General features: G+C 36.3%; 2 protein-coding genes across 2 annotated transcripts; one reads left to right on the top strand and one right to left on the bottom strand.

Moving 5' to 3' along the window:
* The first annotated feature begins 398 nt into the window (after positions 1-398).
* LOC101163119 (cAMP-dependent protein kinase inhibitor alpha) lies at positions 399-5518 on the top strand. Its single transcript, XM_078938957.1, has 3 exons — positions 399-524; positions 2459-2656; positions 3520-5518. The coding sequence occupies exons 2-3, from the start codon at positions 2509-2511 to the stop codon at positions 3594-3596; spliced, it is 225 nt and encodes a 74-aa protein (XP_078795083.1). The 5' UTR covers positions 399-524; positions 2459-2508; the 3' UTR covers positions 3597-5518.
* Positions 5519-6206: 688 nt separating this feature from the next.
* On the bottom strand, positions 6207-13034 carry bco1 (beta-carotene oxygenase 1). Its single transcript, XM_004080978.5, has 11 exons — positions 12838-13034; positions 12623-12751; positions 12414-12543; positions 12060-12207; positions 11837-11987; positions 10663-10883; positions 10295-10552; positions 10087-10192; positions 8243-8337; positions 6712-6823; positions 6207-6626 (listed from the first exon to the last, which is right to left on the bottom strand). Exons 1-11 carry the CDS (start codon positions 12899-12901, stop codon positions 6472-6474), a joined length of 1569 nt encoding a protein of 522 aa, XP_004081026.1. The 5' UTR covers positions 12902-13034; the 3' UTR covers positions 6207-6471.
* Between the last annotated feature and the right edge of the window lie 3610 nt (positions 13035-16644).

The following is a 16644-nucleotide window of genomic DNA, read 5'->3' as shown; positions in this document are numbered from 1 at the left end:
TCCATAGCATTGTTTACAAAACATATGGGGGTAACATTTCAAACGTGTGACCAACCACATTTAAACAAAGAGCCTTTTTTGTCGAGACACTTAAAATAAAGTGCAAACACTCCACAGATATGTTTGCCACAAGGACAGCATGTGTCACATGAATCCACAGACATCTGCTTTGTGACAGGCCGGTCCTAAAAGCCCGCAGCTGGTTTCATGACAGGCGTTCTATTCTCTCGCTGACTGCCCTCTCTGTGATCCCTCTTCTGCACAAGCACAACGCTAATAGTATAAAATAATAGTCCTTACTTGTGTTTTGTGGGGGTCTCTAAGTAAAAAAATAAAAACAAAATAAATCATACTTGAAAAGAAAAAAGCGTTTTATTTTGAAAACGATACCCGGAAGTGGAATTTTCCAACTCTCGCTTAACGGCGATCCCACTAAACCAGACGGGGATACCAGAGTGGCAGAATTCCATCTGATGGGACTGACTGACCAGTGCGAGCATAGGGAGATTATTTCGCCCAAACAGGTACTTTTCCTGATCAACGTTATGATGTACAAAAAAAATGCAGAATTTACATATTTATCTGTGTAACTTAAACAATAATATCGTGCAGATGGTGCTCACAGGCACTGACCTACCACTGTGGGGGTCTTTGTCATCAGAGAAACAAATGGCTGTTAATTTATGTGAGCTCAGCCTCGAGGAGCCAGTTATTCAAACAGTTTGTAAAATGAACATGTTTATGATAACCCCCCCCCCCTTTTTTTATTCATTATTTTTTTATTAATTTTATTTAACGTTTTTTCTTCATAAAGCAATAATTTCTCTTGAGGTGAAGGTTAGTAAGCTGAACAAAGACCGATGTCAATTTTAAATTTGCTTTGCTTTTTCTTTTAATCAGACAAAAATAAATGTGATGAAAAAAAGAAAAAAGACAATAAAATAAAAAATAAACCAAACGGAAAAAAATTAGACATAACCAAATTGAATTAGAAACTGAATTACTATTAACATGAATAAACAAATCATAACGTAATCATGATGCATTTTTCTTTTCATAGCATAAACATATAAAATAAAATATAAACATAAAATAGTTGGACTACAATAGTTTTGGGTGCTCTAGAATATATCCAGTCTTTGGTCATCTGCTACTCTCATCAATAATTCCAATTTGGTTGCACAACTAATGAAATAGCAACTCAGAACAGCTATATAGTGAGCTCATCACACATTTACAAGATTATCTGAAGTCAGGGTTAGCTACATGCATGGTTTTATGTCTATATGAAACTGAATATATAAGGGGGGAAAAAACATGTAATATGTGGGATTTCAAATGAAAATGTGTTCCATTTAAGGGGTTTATGCCTAGAAATGTGCACAGATATCTTGCATATAGAATGTTATTAAAACAGTAATAGTTTTTGTTTTTTTTACAGAGAGCTGTACTCTTGTATTTATTTATTTATTACAATTTGGGTAGATATTTTATTAAACTAAAACAAGTAAAAAAACAATATGTAACAATGTATATTTAGGCATGCAGTAATTTATCTGTCAAATGAGTTTCGGTAAGGTCAGGCTATTGATGCAGTTTTTTGTAGACATTTATCATCATTGGTTAACAGATTTTAATGATCCATCTCAGCTTTTAGTCTGTCAGTAGAATAGGGATGATATAGTTTGTGTCCATCTTAAAAAAAAAAACACTTGTACGAATGGCATCAGAGTGGGAGCGTGTGCTGAAGATGACAGAAATGAGGCATTCAAAATTAGACATGCTCAATAATGGATTTCATGGCCCTAATTAAAAATGATGGAAGCTGAAGCCATTTTTAAGTTTTTCCCTGCCGGAATTCATCGTTTCCATAAATTAAACAAAATCTTGTTTACAGGTATTTTTGGTTTCGTAACCTTCAGTTTTAAGTGTGTGGGAAAAAAAACAGATTGACGTATTTTAATTAGTGTAAATGGGGCAACCCAGTCTGCACTTGCCCAGTGCTGAAGGGCAGCCTCATCCAGGCAGATTGATGTGGAGCACTAAAATGTCAACAGAAGGGTTTAACCTAAATCTCAGAGCTGCACTGCTGATCATGGCCATACTCATGCCGCGCAAGACAGCAGCTCTCTTCCTCTTTGTGTCACAATTATCCCTTTAACTTTTTTTGTTGTTATTCTTTCCCCTTTGGTTCTCCGAAATGTTTCCTCCCCAATTACTTGCTGGGAGAATTCCTCTCTCTCTCTCTGTGCCTCTGAAGTCATTCCAACACTGGATAAGATTAATATAGATTAATGAGGGATTAGGTTGTAAAATAAGAGGATGTGGAGGTGCATTGGACAATAGCATGGGGAGCCCACTTTCCTCCTGTAGCCGCTAATGTTCAGGTTGTGTTGCTCGCATGCTTCAGAGTAGCTACTTTTTACAATTTGTTTCTGTGTGTTAATGTTCTCTTTAGCTTGTAGTAAGCGTCTTTGAAAGGCAGGGCTATGCTGAGGCGTGTCAGCGATGACGGATGTCGAAGTGAGCTTTGAGGACTTCATCGCTTCCCGGCGGTCTGGCCGCAGAAATGCCATCCATGAAATCCCCACAGAGAAGCTGCAAGGATCCATGGACCTGTCACAGAGACTGGCACAGCTCACCATCAGCAAGAGCGGTGAGACATTTTACATAAACAGCTGCTTGTCTGTTGCCTGTAAAGATTTTTGTTCCTAAAACTGGTGAAGATGTATGTAAATGATTTCCTCAGCATGCATGACAGAAGGCACTGCATCATGTTACACAACAACATGGCTTTCCTCAAAAATAGCTTTTAGTTTTACACATTTTTGGATGATTGAAAAGCAAAAAAATGGTTATTTGCTTTTTTCATCTACCATGTGCCAAACACCTTACCAAGACTAAATCATTGCATCCTTTTTTCAATATTTAAATCAATTATTGAAACTAAAACTATTTTTTTTCATTATTAATTTGTGTATTTATAATTCATTACACAAACGTTTACTAAGAGTCAATAAAAATGATAGATAAACAAAACTCTTCTGGCTCATTAATTCATACTTGTTAGTTCTCACGCATGTGTGGAGCCATGATTACATTAACAGCTTTGAATTGAATTGTGACATTTTGCAAGCTTTTATTTAGAAAATTTAATACTTGTGAAAAATGAAAACTTACATTTTTAAATGTACTGTTTTCAAAAAAGGTTATTAACTCATTAAACTACTCTTAGTACTTTTTTTAATTAAACATTTTCTCATAAAAAAAATATAGAAATAAATAACAATTAACCTAAGGGTCAAGGGAAAAGTCTGTTCTGTTAATCATGGAATCAAATATTTGATTTGCAACGCTGCATCTTTACTTTTTCTTTCACAATATTTTACTTAATAATTTCTTAATTTAATTCCATTCCATTACTATCAAGGAGCATCCAGAAAGAAAAGGTTGTCAAAACAACGAGCCAGATTGTGTGAATGTAACTCGGCCTCCGTGACCCTCTTTTCTGTTCGTTAGGGGAAGAACAGGGAGACTCTGAGAGCAACCAGGACTCTTCAGCTAAGGAAGAGGAGGCTCAAGCTGAAGGCAGCTAACCTGCAGCGATCCTGTGTATCTTTTAGCAGTATAGTGTGATTTCAGTCCTCTATGCACCAAAACCATAACTATGGCAACTACGCTGCTGTTTCCTTCAATTTTCTTACCATCTTTCATAATTGACTCTAACAAGCAGAACCAGGCATTACTGGCAGAGATTCTAAAAATGAAGAAAAGCATTTGAGTGTTTTTATTTTCGTACGTTTACTGTCTATTCACAGTCTCTCAGTATTTTAGTTGCATACTTATCCTGTTATTTAGCTCAGAAAGTTTACCTTTTGGTACAAATGATTTCACAACCGCATTCAGTGGTTTTTGGGGCACACTGTCAGATTCTGTCCATATATTTGTTTCATTTAAAATCGAGTTCTTCTAACTGTTGAATGAGTTTTAAAGGTCAGTGCAAACACAGTGTTGCCCATTGCTGTGTATTTGAAATATTTTTTTGACTGACCAAAGAGCTCCTTCTTATCAGTTCAACATGAACAGTTGGAGTAATTGACTGGTCATGACAGCCCTGCTCTTTTTAGCAGTCTTTTACTTTACTTTATACTGAAGTGCAGTTGGGAATCTCAGAGTGTTGTGGTGTGCAAGACAATTGTTGAATGCATATAGTCCCGTTTTCAACAGTGTCTTTTTAATATGTCTTCTAAATTGGTTGGTTTTAGTTCCTCTGGACCAGGGGTCTGCAACCGGAGGCCCTGGAGCCATATGTGGCTCTTTTACCCCTTCATTTTGGCTCTCTGGTTAAAGAAAAATAAAAAGTTTTTCATTTTAAAAAGTAGCTGTAAAGTAAAAAGTAAGGTAGTAAGCAGTGACAGATAAAAGAAAAAAATAATAATTTATGGATCTTTCTGCGAGGCTCCTGACTACATTACCCATGATGCTCCAATAATCCATCACCCGGTTCAGCTTTGACGTTCAAAAAAGTCAGAACAAGACATTTAGATGGATTTTTGAGCTCTGTGTTCACCAAAAAATTCAACCTTAGGTCTGGAAACACAACCAGAATTCCTATTTATAGCAGATTATCTATTTTTTTAACAAAGTCAAGGATTTTAGGTGTGCCTGATGGTTAAAAAAATATGGTAGAGGTCACTTAATTAGCTGTGATTTAATTATTGTTAGCTAGATTTACAAATTTCTGGCTGGATGCACAACAAGTAGTAATACATGTATATAAACTATATAGTACTTTATATATATACACTACTAGGAAATCATGTGAACCTATGTCTAACATTATAAACTATTTATTTAGGGGGGAAAAAAGGTAATTTTCTTCTTATGTATGTTTTATTTATGACAAAAAACAAACATTTATTTATATTTATCATAATACCAATAACATAAATAAATAATTTTTCTAAAACATGAAGTAAGGATTTGTGGCTCCTTCTGGGTTGTGGTTGGTGAGACTTGGCCCCGAAAGTGTTAAAGGTTGCAGACCCCTGCTCTAGACTGTCTCTTGCACCTCAGACTGCACTGTTCAAATATAATTCCAAGATTAAAAGTGTTACAAGAAAGTCAAATTTTTATTGTAGAATTATTTTCTGGATTCTTTTTTTATTTTTTTTATCTGTACATTTTCATAAAATGTATTTATCCAAACAGTACCCACCTTTTTAGGATGCAGGAATTCTTTTCTAAATTCCTGAACACTGTTTTTACAGTATATTCAGTTAGTCTATTCTTCCCTACATCCTTTCCAGATGGGTGTGTCAGTATGATCAAATAAACTGTGATTTGTAAGTTTCAGAAGACAATACGTAGTTTTGGATGATGAGAAAAACAGCACTATATAAAAGACGTTTATGTGGTTATTAATCAATTTATGACCAATGTCTGCTGCAATAATTACTTGGGTGGTTGTTCATATGTCTTTTGAACCTTTTTTAATAAAAAAAAAATACATTTGTAACTTCTGGCTTCTAGTGTCTGTCTGGTGGTCAACTGACAACACAACAGCAACAAAAAGGTTATTGGACTGTGGGTGGAAGCTATAGTGCCAGGAGAAAAGCCACTCATGCAAGAGAAGAACATGGAGGCTCCACACAGAAAGGACCCAGCTGGGGTTGGAACTAGGGCTGTAAAAATGCCAAACTTGAAAGTTAAGCTAGAAATATTCCTGCTGTTTCTAGGCACTTCTGTCTGCCTTCTTAACTAACCCCATGTTTTCATTTCTTGTAAAACTATTTCTATAAAGTTATTCTGATGTGAAAGTGAATAAAGTCACTGAGAATATCATTAGTACTGGTACCTTAAAAGTCAGGAAAAAATGATACAACAATGATAATGTGGGTCCCTTCATTTAAATAGGAAGAAATCAAATCAGTGAGCATGAGATGTAATTCATTCTGCAGGTTTTAAAGAGTCATTACTTTAGTCGAGAGGTTTAGAGGCTTTCACATCAAATAATGCCTTATTCTTAAATGCATCTTGTAAAAGCAACATACAGCATGAAGGAGCACGGCTGCAACATACTTTGCAACTTTGACTAATTAAAGGAACTTCCCATACAACTACATAGATATAATAAAAAGGAAAAATAGCATTTTACTATTTCTACAAAACACAACTCTGCATAACTGTATAAAAATTAAAGAAAATACATGTTCATGTATGTGTTTATTTTTGGTTAAGAATACAATGATAGCAGAAAATGTAATTTGTTTAAAAAAAATTAATGAAAATTAAAGTTGAACGTATAAAAGCAGGTCAGGTATGTTAGTTAAAAAATGAACAGAATCCTGAAAATGCAGGCACCATATAAATACAGGCAGGAGAGGCTGTTCTTTACCGGAAACCGGTTAGTAGATAGTCCTGACACATAAATGGACACGTCTTTTTGCTTTTAAATCTACAAACACTTGCTCAATTGGTGTGTGGAATGAAAAATCCATGCATGTCTCGGTGAAGCTCAGTGTTCACATTTGCTCGAGCTACTTCTTTAAAATTTCTGCCATCGAGGATCAGGATGAAACTCGACTGACCCGGTATACAGTTGATGACGGAGACCAGGACGACTCCTACAAATAATACATATGAATTACAATTAAAAGAGAGCATGTCTCTCAAATGATTCCTTGAAACGTTCAAAAAAGCGGAACTCACCATCATCCTCTGACTCGCCGTTTGGTCTGGGGACAAACACCGGCTCTGAGGGCCAGCAGTTTTCTTCACTCCAGTGAACCATTTTTTTGGTTTCTGTGTCAAACTTTGCAACCTTATGTAAATGACAAAAAATGTCAACAACCCAAAGATACACAAAATAAAAAAATCCCATTGATAAGGTAATAATCACAAGTTACAGTCAGTAAAAAATAAATAGACACAGCATGCTTAGCTTATCTACAGTAAAAGAGCTCATCTGAGTCTGGGCAGCACTTTGCCCCCCCAGCAATAGCTGCACCTGAACTATAAAAGCATTTGCAACTGTTTTCAGGGTCATAAACATGCTCAGCCAGGGTTTAAAGTGGCATAATAATAATTGTCCCTCTGCAGCAGTTTTATGAATTATTATTTTATAAATCCTTACCTATAGGGTAAAACATCGAATAACTTCTGTACTGGTACACGTTTAGATGACGTCAATGTCAAGAATCCAAATATTTTGATAAGAATTTAAAAACTGCAATCAAATTTAAATGTCAAAGAAATATATTTTATATTATATACATTATATTTACTTGGAAAAACATTACGCTTATCAAAAGCACTAATTTGTTCATCCCTCACTTCCCAGTAGGAACAAATGATTATTTTCTGTCTTTTTTTTCATTTGTCAGGTTTTACCAAAGAATCAAATGAAACTGCTTTTTTTTTGTTTTTTGTTTTTCCAATTTAGTTCTTTTTTTCCATGTTTTATCTGTCTTCCAGCACTTTTGGAATAGTTTTCTCTTTGCCTTTTCCTCTTTTAACAGAAAGGTTTTGTGTTTACACCTCTTGGTAAATAAATCCCATGTTGGACTTGTGACTCCAACATGTACAAATAATTCCAGTGTTGCAATAATCTTCTACAAAGCCGTACTTTGCAGCAATCAAACACTTTTTAGAGGTTCAGTTACAAAGGTTATCTGTTTCTAAGGATTTCATAACCCTTACTGCAATTTTCTTGTAGTCACAAATGTGGTGGAGTCCAACTAACCAACATTGACTTAATTGTGCCTTACTGACGAAAAGAAAGAAATCAACCACTCTTAGCTTATTGACACTTAACAACAACTCATGTCGTAAGTGGATCTTGGATTTAGATCAGATCATTTATCTTTATAGGTTTTTGTCTTCAATAGATTCACAGCTTCCTCTTTGCCCATGCTATAAACCTTGGTGCCACAATGTACAAATAGACCCAATGGAGTCATAAGGACTCTTAACTATTGTTAGAATAATAGATAGTTATAAGTTCAAGGTGTAAAGCGTATTGTTTTAGCCAAACTGTATAGCAGCTTGCTTCCTGTGACTTTGAAACGTTGACGTCAAAAAAAGGATTTCCTGAATTCTCAGACCTTAAAGGCTTTGGTCTTTTAGAGTCAACATCTTTTAGGAGCCTCCTGTTACTTATTTGGTCCAAAGTATTTTAAAACACATGTTCTCACCACCTCAAACTGAAGAAGTCACAGAGTAGATGAAAAGCAAAAGTTACCTGAGTTGACAGTACTGATTCTTCCACGATGTTTCCATAGACAAACTGGTGCTTCTTGCCATTGAAGTCATAATTGATGCGAGGCAATTCAAAACCTGAAGAAAATATTCGATTTGAAAAAATAGATTTGTCTGTGCATTAAAGGATTCACTTCCCCTGTAATGTAGGTAATTATAAGACACTTCTTCCATTAATTTTATTTACACCTTGTGTTCATTCTCCAGTGCACAACTATCGGAAAATCTTGCGAAAGCATTATAAATAGGCTAATCCTTGACCAGCCATTCTTAGCCTCTGTTCCATATTTGCTTGTGTGCTAACACCTTGTTAAAAACAAACATTACCAAGCTGCAGTTGTCAAATAGTTTTCTTTCAAGAATTCCATGGTACACAGAATTTTAAGCTAATACAGTGACCGCTGTTCCCTTCACATTCTAAATTTTCTCAGCTTCATCCCAAAGAATTACAGTTTATTACACTTTTTAGATACAAAAAGTATGAGCGGTCTTGTGCTTTGTCCAAATGTTGTTTAATGAACCTCATCTGTCATTCTAGACATGTTGAAGGAGAGCAAGCCTTTTCCACGAGCCTTCATTTTACTTTGTCATGTGCCAAAGAATTCAATATGCCTAATCAGGTCTAAATATTCTGCCAGATTTTGGAATTTTTTTCCATTTTTATATTTTTATAAGCATGAACCTACTAATAGGATTACATCCATTGCGTATTTTATGCTTTTCCAATTTTTTTCTTATTTTTGTAAAAAAAATCTTCATAGTTTTGATAAATGTTCTTTAACATTCCCGGAATTTTGTCAAGCATCAGTTTTTTTTAAGACAATAATTTTATTTTGTGAGGCACATATTTGAATACTTGGATTCCAAAAATCTAAGGTAATGGTTTGTATTTGTGAAATTGCTTTGGTTTCTCCATTCTTGATAAGGACCTGCTAGATTATTTCCTCATTAAAAAAAAGGTTACATTAACTTACAAACCTGTAAATACCTATAGGACAGATATACTGCATATAACAGGGTGCTGTCCAGGATCCAGAATGAAACATCCAATTTGTATAAATACATCATGCTCAAGTCCCCAACTGTCAGTGGGCTCAGTGAATATCACAGACAATGGAGAGCAGAGGAAATAGTGCTGGAGTAGAGCTCAAAACAATCCACCAGTTAACTGCAGAATGTAAGAAAGCATACATGGAGCGCCACAATCAAGTGGCTGGAATAATATACAGAAACGTGTGCAGAACATGAATTAGAAACCCCAAAGACAAGAAGGAAAACACCTCCGAAAGTGGTAGAAAAGGAGAGGGCAAAGATCCTGTGGGACTTCCAGATCCAGACTGATAGGATGGTAATGTGAACCAACCAGACATTGTAGTGGTGGATAAAGAACAGAGGAAAGCCGTTGTGGTGGATGTGGTAGTACCAAGTGACGGAAACATCAGGAAGAAGGAACATGAGAAACTGGAGAAATACCAGGGACTCAGAGAAGGACTGGAGAAAGCCTGGAAAGTGAAGGTGACAGTGGTGCCTGTGGTAATGGGAGCACTCGGGGCAGTAACCCCCAAGCTGGAGGAGTGGAAAGATCCCTGGAAAGACCTCAGACCTCTCAGTCCAGAAGAGCGCAGTGCTAGGAACAGCTAAGATACTGCGCAGGACCCTCAAGCTCCCAGGCCTCTGGTAGAGGACCCAAGCTTAGGTGAGAAACCACCCGCGGATGGGTGAAAGGGTTTTTTTACATCTATATTTAATTTTTTTTAAGTATCTTTTTCCAACAATCTTGTTAGTTAACAGAGAGTAAACAGGGTAAACAAGTTGTTGTTAGTCTACCTTCACACAGGACTTCGGCCTGGCATGTCAATTTGCCTTCTTTCTGCTTCACAGCGGTGGCAGTTGTGTATCTGAGTTTCACCATGTTCTCCCCCACTGCAATGCCCTGCAATACCCAACAAGACACATGTATGTAAGCAAAAATACCTTAAATCATTTGTAGACATCTTTTTTTTAATTTCTCATGAACTTTGTCATAATCCCCCACCTTGTCAGACCTGATAGGAAGTACAAATCTTCTGTAGTTTGGTTTGGTGTAGCCGTTGCTTTGGAAACTAATATCTTTCTTCAGGCGGCTCATGTAGAACATCTCATAGAGGCTGGTATCGTTGTAGGCAATGACATCAAGGACCACATGGCCATCATCCTCAAAAGCGTTCACGTGATGGTAGACCACCAATGATCCCGTGTGGTACTTCATCTCAACCTTTTTGCCAGTCTTTTTTTCTATCAGGTGGATGAGAGTCTAGAGAAAACAATCTAATTAGGGAAACACTTTAATCCTCTAGATTTTGGGATAGATGACTCTTTAGCCCCTGCCATCTTCCAGAATAAGCCAAAACAAGGAAATCTTACATTTTCCTCAGGGAAAAACTTCATGCAGCTTGCCCAGTTCACCCCTCTCATATAGGCAGTGGCCATCTTGAGGATGTCGAGCTTGAAAGGCTGTTCAATGAAGATGATGTAGTTTTCAGTCATGCCGAAGCTGTGATAGTAGCTGGGACTGAGAAGAGAGTGGCAGGGAACTGTGCAGATCACTTTCACTTTTTTCAGTGCAGGGGTATTCTTGTCCTTCTCTGAAAAGGAAAAAAAGAAAACTATTACAACTGGGGATCGCACAATTCTCATTTAAAATGAATGAATGAATGAATGAATGAATGAATGAATGAATGAATGAATGAAGCGTCATTTGCAACTCCTTTAGGGTACCAAAGTGCTTTACAATAAAAGAAGGACAACAGAAAGTTAAAAATAAGGGAGATTAAGAACAAAAAAAATCGGAAAAAAACAGTATAAAATTACAAAAAGCAATAAAAGACAGATAAGAATACAAGAAAAATTAAATTAAATAAAATGCCACCTACTGGGTATTCAAATTGTTGCATCCCTTCTGCATATGTTGGTTTATGTTGAAAGTGTCAAGCAAGTGTGTTGTCCAAAAATTAATGTTGAATGGTTGCCATACAACATTTAATGTTGTTTCATTACATTACACCAGGGTTAGTATAAGCTAACAGAAAGGTTTTTCTTCATTTTTACTTGCTTATTTGCAAATAGAGAAAAGGATTTTTCAGAATTTTTGGTTTATTGCAGTTGTTTTGTGATACACAAACCATATATTGAACCAAAACAAACCCATTATCCAAAAAAATGAAGATCTCAAATCACAACCTAGTTGCACCGATGGATGTTGTTTAGGTGGTGATAAAAAAAGATCTTTTTTTTTCACTTTCCTACAGGTTCTGATATATCTCATTTAAATCTCTATAATTGATTGTGAGAAACAGGATTGACAAACTACACATACATGTGTTATAATGACTCCAAAAATATGCCTTAAAATACACAAGGACTTTTCTATCTAAACACTGAACTGTTCATATCTGTTGTTCTAGAATTAGAGAAAAACATTTTTAGTCAAAAGAGATACAATTGGTAACAAAGGATTAAAATGCAGATATGACTTTTTCTGTACCATGCTAAAAAAAAAAAAAAAACCAGGAATTGATGGGAAAAAAAGACTGCTTACCTTTTTCTGTAACAGCGGGGATTTGAAAAAAAATGTACTTCGTCTTTCCCTTCTCAGCAATTGAAGTACCAACATTATAGACATTGCCCTCCCTGTCATAGTGTGGATGGGATGAAACCAGATTAACAGGCAGGAATTTCATGTAGTCCACCTAAAAGAAGCCGTTTCAGATCAGTTTAAAGATTGTACTGTCCTTTTTATATATGTAGACCAAAATCAATACCTTATCTTGAGTTTCCAAGGTGAAAGGATCAATCTTGCGAATGTAGTTGGTTTCAGAAGTGGCATAGTAATCATTCCCATACTTGATGATGTTGCTCGCAGCATTATCAGTGAAATCGGGCACAGTGTGGTTGAGAAAAGTAATTGCCCTGAAGAAAATAAGAAGAAATGCATTGAGTTTTCTTCTATTCAGGGTCCTGTTTCACCACATGTTACTTGAATTCTAAATAACATCATGATTTTTAATTCATGCTTTTCTGGTTCACACTAGCTCTAAAATCTAAATAATTGTAATTATTATCAAAAATGTCCAAAAAGAAAATTAAAATAGTTCAATAAATTTTCTAAGGCTTACTTAAAAATGAAGTTCTTGCTCGGATCTGGATAAGCCATAGTACCCATCTCGGAAACAACAATTCTGTTTGCAGCCATGTTTGAGTTGTAGGTGTCACTTCTGAGGAACCTACTTCTGTGAGTCACTTTACCTGAAAAATAAATTAAATGCAATCTCTTAGACAAGAATTTAATGAAGTGATTTAGCGTTTGTAAAAATGTGCAGCTCACCGTTTTTGAAGGAAAAGCTGTTTAGAAATGACATCCCGTCACACCAGTGATCATAGCTGGTCTCCCCCACAGAGAAGAGCCCAGGGCCGTTCCGCACCAGCGTGCCTTGCAGCCAGTCAGGAATGCTTCCTGTCCCAGAGAAATAAAATAATAATAAAAAAATGCTGATTTTATAAGGAAAAACACTCAAAAATTACTTATATTTAGATGCTTACCCACAACCTCTGCATTGCAAGGCTCTGGTCTTTCCGTAGCATTTTTGGAGAAGTCTACAGACATGCTGGCTTATTGACAGACAACGGACTGAATGGGACGTGGCAGTAAACCACTCCTTTTAAAGCTCTATGTGACGGAGTTCAACAAAGAATGCATTATCTTATCTGCAAGTGCAGGAATCACCAATCTCCTGGAAGAACTTATGAAAACGTTGAGCATGTTTTTTCAGAATGGGAAAGGAAGAATAAACTGGAAATCAGCTGGGAATGCCAAGTACCTTCCATTTCATTGTGACTAAACTTTTTTCCTGATAAACACAAACCTAAGAGTAAGCTTTACAGTTTCCCCCTGTCAGTTCCTGTTTACTTTAGCACATATTGTAAAATCAATGACCACGACATAAAAATGTTTAATTGCGGTAGCATGTGTTCCTTCTCTACCCACGGACTCATTGACCTTATGACAACTGCCCATTCTATCTTTCAGGGCCATTGCCTGTATTTTCATCACCATAAGGGTGTCATAATTTCTTTATGACCAGTTTAATAGAAAATGTGTTATTCAAGTTGTTTTTGGCTGTGAAAAATCATATTTATGTTATATTACGGCACATACAAAGCTCATGCAAGTTACAGCGCTTTGCTCCACTGTAGCTGGAAGTGTGAATTACTTTGTGGCTAAAAGTAACGGGTACTCGTTAGGCATTTTCCATACATATAATATAGTGATGCTTTTGTAAGGTTTTTTTTTCTGCAAAGTGTCAGTCCCAAATAGAAAAGTATGAACTTTAGGGAATTGCCAGATAAAATCTTATAAATTAAAAAAAATAAAAAGCTTATATTGAAGAGGTTTTATCAGGTTAGGCATCATGCATTTGTCTTCTACAGAGAGAAAAAAAAAGTTTAAATGAACAAGAAACATGAGAAAAAGGCAGATATGTAGATGCTTAATGTTAATATAAAAAGAAAGTGAATGTTCACATTTTTTTACATACAGGCAGACAGTTCGGAACACAGACCCGGAGGAAGGGTTAGGGTTTGGTTAATATGTGCGACCAACATTTAGACTTGGATGGACTCAAAGTATGTGCAGGAAAGGCAGCAATGTGCATCTTGACCACAGGTACTACATTTGGCCAACAGGAATTTGCACTTATATATATATATATATTTATATATATTGCCCGGCACATCAGCCAAAATTAAAACATGAGATATTTAGTCCATACCTAGTGAGATTTACTTAAAAGAACCAGTGAATGTATATAAATATAAATAAAATAAAAAAATCTTGACAATAATAAACTGAAAACCAGACACTTAAATACACTGAGGTTGATTCACTTAAATCAAAACAGCTGTGGATAATCAGCAACTTGGTGTAACAGTGACAAAAACACAAAACCTGAAAACAAACGAATGATAAAAACCTAGAAAACACAACTGACAACAAACAAAACAACAACAAAAGTACAGGACATACAATCCTTACAAACTGATTCTGTTCTATTACCAAAGATGTATAACATGTATTGCTTTCTACTGCACTAAATGATTAGTGGGTGGGTGAGTGTTTGCACTACTTCTTAATAGCTAAGGTCATCAAACAGTATTACAGGGAATTTAAAAGTGAAGACAATGTTTTTCTTCCTGAATCCTTTTTGATTGTCTAAATGTTACTATGATTTATTTTCTTTTAAATTTCGTGTCACACATACAGAAAACACATGTCTGGGGGGGAAAAAAATCCAGTTTTTTCAAACTGAAATGTGTTGGAAATCAATAAAAATATATTGTTTGTATCAGTAAAATTCTATTGTGTCACAGCAATGACTCAAAAAAGAAGGATTTAAAATCTTTGAGAGCAATATTTTCTAATTCTCTGAAGTTCATGGTCTCACCTAGAAATCAGGTGATCAAGTTTGCCTGCAGGGATCTAATTTGTTACTGTTCTTGCACTTTGATCGCTGCGTTATGACATTTGGGAAGATAAACTTTAATGGATTGCAGTAACTTGTTTTTAAGTGTATTCTAATGCCAACAAGCTCCTTTAGGAAGAGTCTTCGTATGACATGTTACATTGATAAGGAGAACAGAAACATTATCACAAAGTTTTTAAAGATATGTACAATCTAATTGGTGTTTTTGTCACTTTAAAGGCAGTAAATGAATTATCTGTTGATGATCTCCCACTAACTCATTAAGTTCAATGTAGGGGTCTACAGGAAAACCTTTATCTGTTACCTAGAATTTGTATCTTATCCGGTTTTTACAGAATGATAAAAGTTTCCAAGTCCACAAAGTCCAGTAATCCGGGATGAAAGGTGAGGAGCTATTTGGGACAACTTGGACTCCTCTCTCTCCCACCTTAGAGTCAGGATATTAGAGTGTTTGTTGGTTGCTTTCCTAAGCATATAGGTCAGGGATTGCCTTCTGACTTTGCCCCCAACATCCGTTCAGTTTCCCCAACCTCACTTGAATTACTGCAGGGGGTGCTAGAGAGTAACTTCTTTAGGGGTTTCTTTATTTTGCTGGCTAATTTCAAGGGTAGCTTGAGAATGCAATGGGGTAACATACCCGAGCTATCCTTTGATTTTGCACTTTTGCAATGTGATGACCACATGTGCACGTGACAATAGTCAGACGTTAGACAACTGGCATTAACCAGATCGCCAGCGAACTGTCTGCCTGTCATGGCTAAACTCTTTAAACTTAATCATGGACACTGCAGCTGACAGAGGCAGCACAGCTAAGAAGGAAGCTTTGTTTTGTAAAATTGTAGGTAGAGGAGAGGTAAAGAGGGGTGTAGGAGTAGTAGGAGTAATGTAGCCTCTGCTGAGGGTAAGCCTCATGTGTAGAAGCGTTTTCAAAATGAAAATACAGTGCAAGTGGTGACTTTTATTGGGGATGTTGTCAGCGGTGGGAACACTTAAAAGATCTTCCCAAAGAAACTTTCAATTGAAGAAGCAAGGCCTGTAAATGGACCATTCACACTATATGAGAACTGGAGCGAGTGAGTGTGACGCATCAAACACACAGAGAAAATGACTTGCCTGCAGTTCTAATAAACTCAATTCAGTCACCATTTTTTTGCTTTCCGTCTGCCACTATGTTGGAACTGGAAATCTTTAGTAAGCAGTCGGTCTGAGTCAACATTTCTATGGCAACCAATCTGGCCAATCAGGAGTGCACTTGTTGGAAGTCCACACCCCATACCACTTGAAAGCGCGCTCGGGAGAATCTGTCAAACGTTTCCAATGTTCGATGTGAGACCAGATACTTGCACTATAGAAATAAATATTATGAAAAAAATAAGGATTAGCAAGATCATGTTAAAAAAAAAATAGATGTTTATTTCTCCATAAAAGTGTATGGATATTTGGCTTCTTGGAACCGGTGGGTACTTGCTGTTTGGAATGCAAGGGGGGGAGGGTACAGTTCTCATATACAGTCAATGATATGGACCTAAGGACTAGACTACCAATTGTTGGGACTAAAGTCTCTGAAGTTGATTTATCAACACAAAAAAAACAGACTAGTTTTATGTTTTTGTTTGTTTGTTTGAATAGTGTTGGACTCAACTCACAGCCCATTCATCACAAATTCCATTTACAACTATCACAAACTGTTCTCTATACAACCAAACAGTGGAAGAAATGTTAGCTTCCATAGCCATAACTTTTAGCTTTGGGTGCAAGGATTGCACTTGAGCGTAAAACAGCCTGCATGAAGCTCAGAACCTGCTCAGCCATCTAGAAAAACATAGATCCTCTATTCCTCCATACCAAGAACCAGGGAAACATTAGT

This window comes from Oryzias latipes, chromosome 20 (genome assembly GCF_053564925.1).
Source record: "Oryzias latipes strain Hd-rR chromosome 20, Olatipes_Hd-rR_3.1".
Taxonomy (NCBI): domain Eukaryota; kingdom Metazoa; phylum Chordata; class Actinopteri; order Beloniformes; family Adrianichthyidae; genus Oryzias; species Oryzias latipes.
Note: the sequence above shows the minus strand (reverse complement) of the source record. Positions and strands in the feature narration are given on the sequence as shown.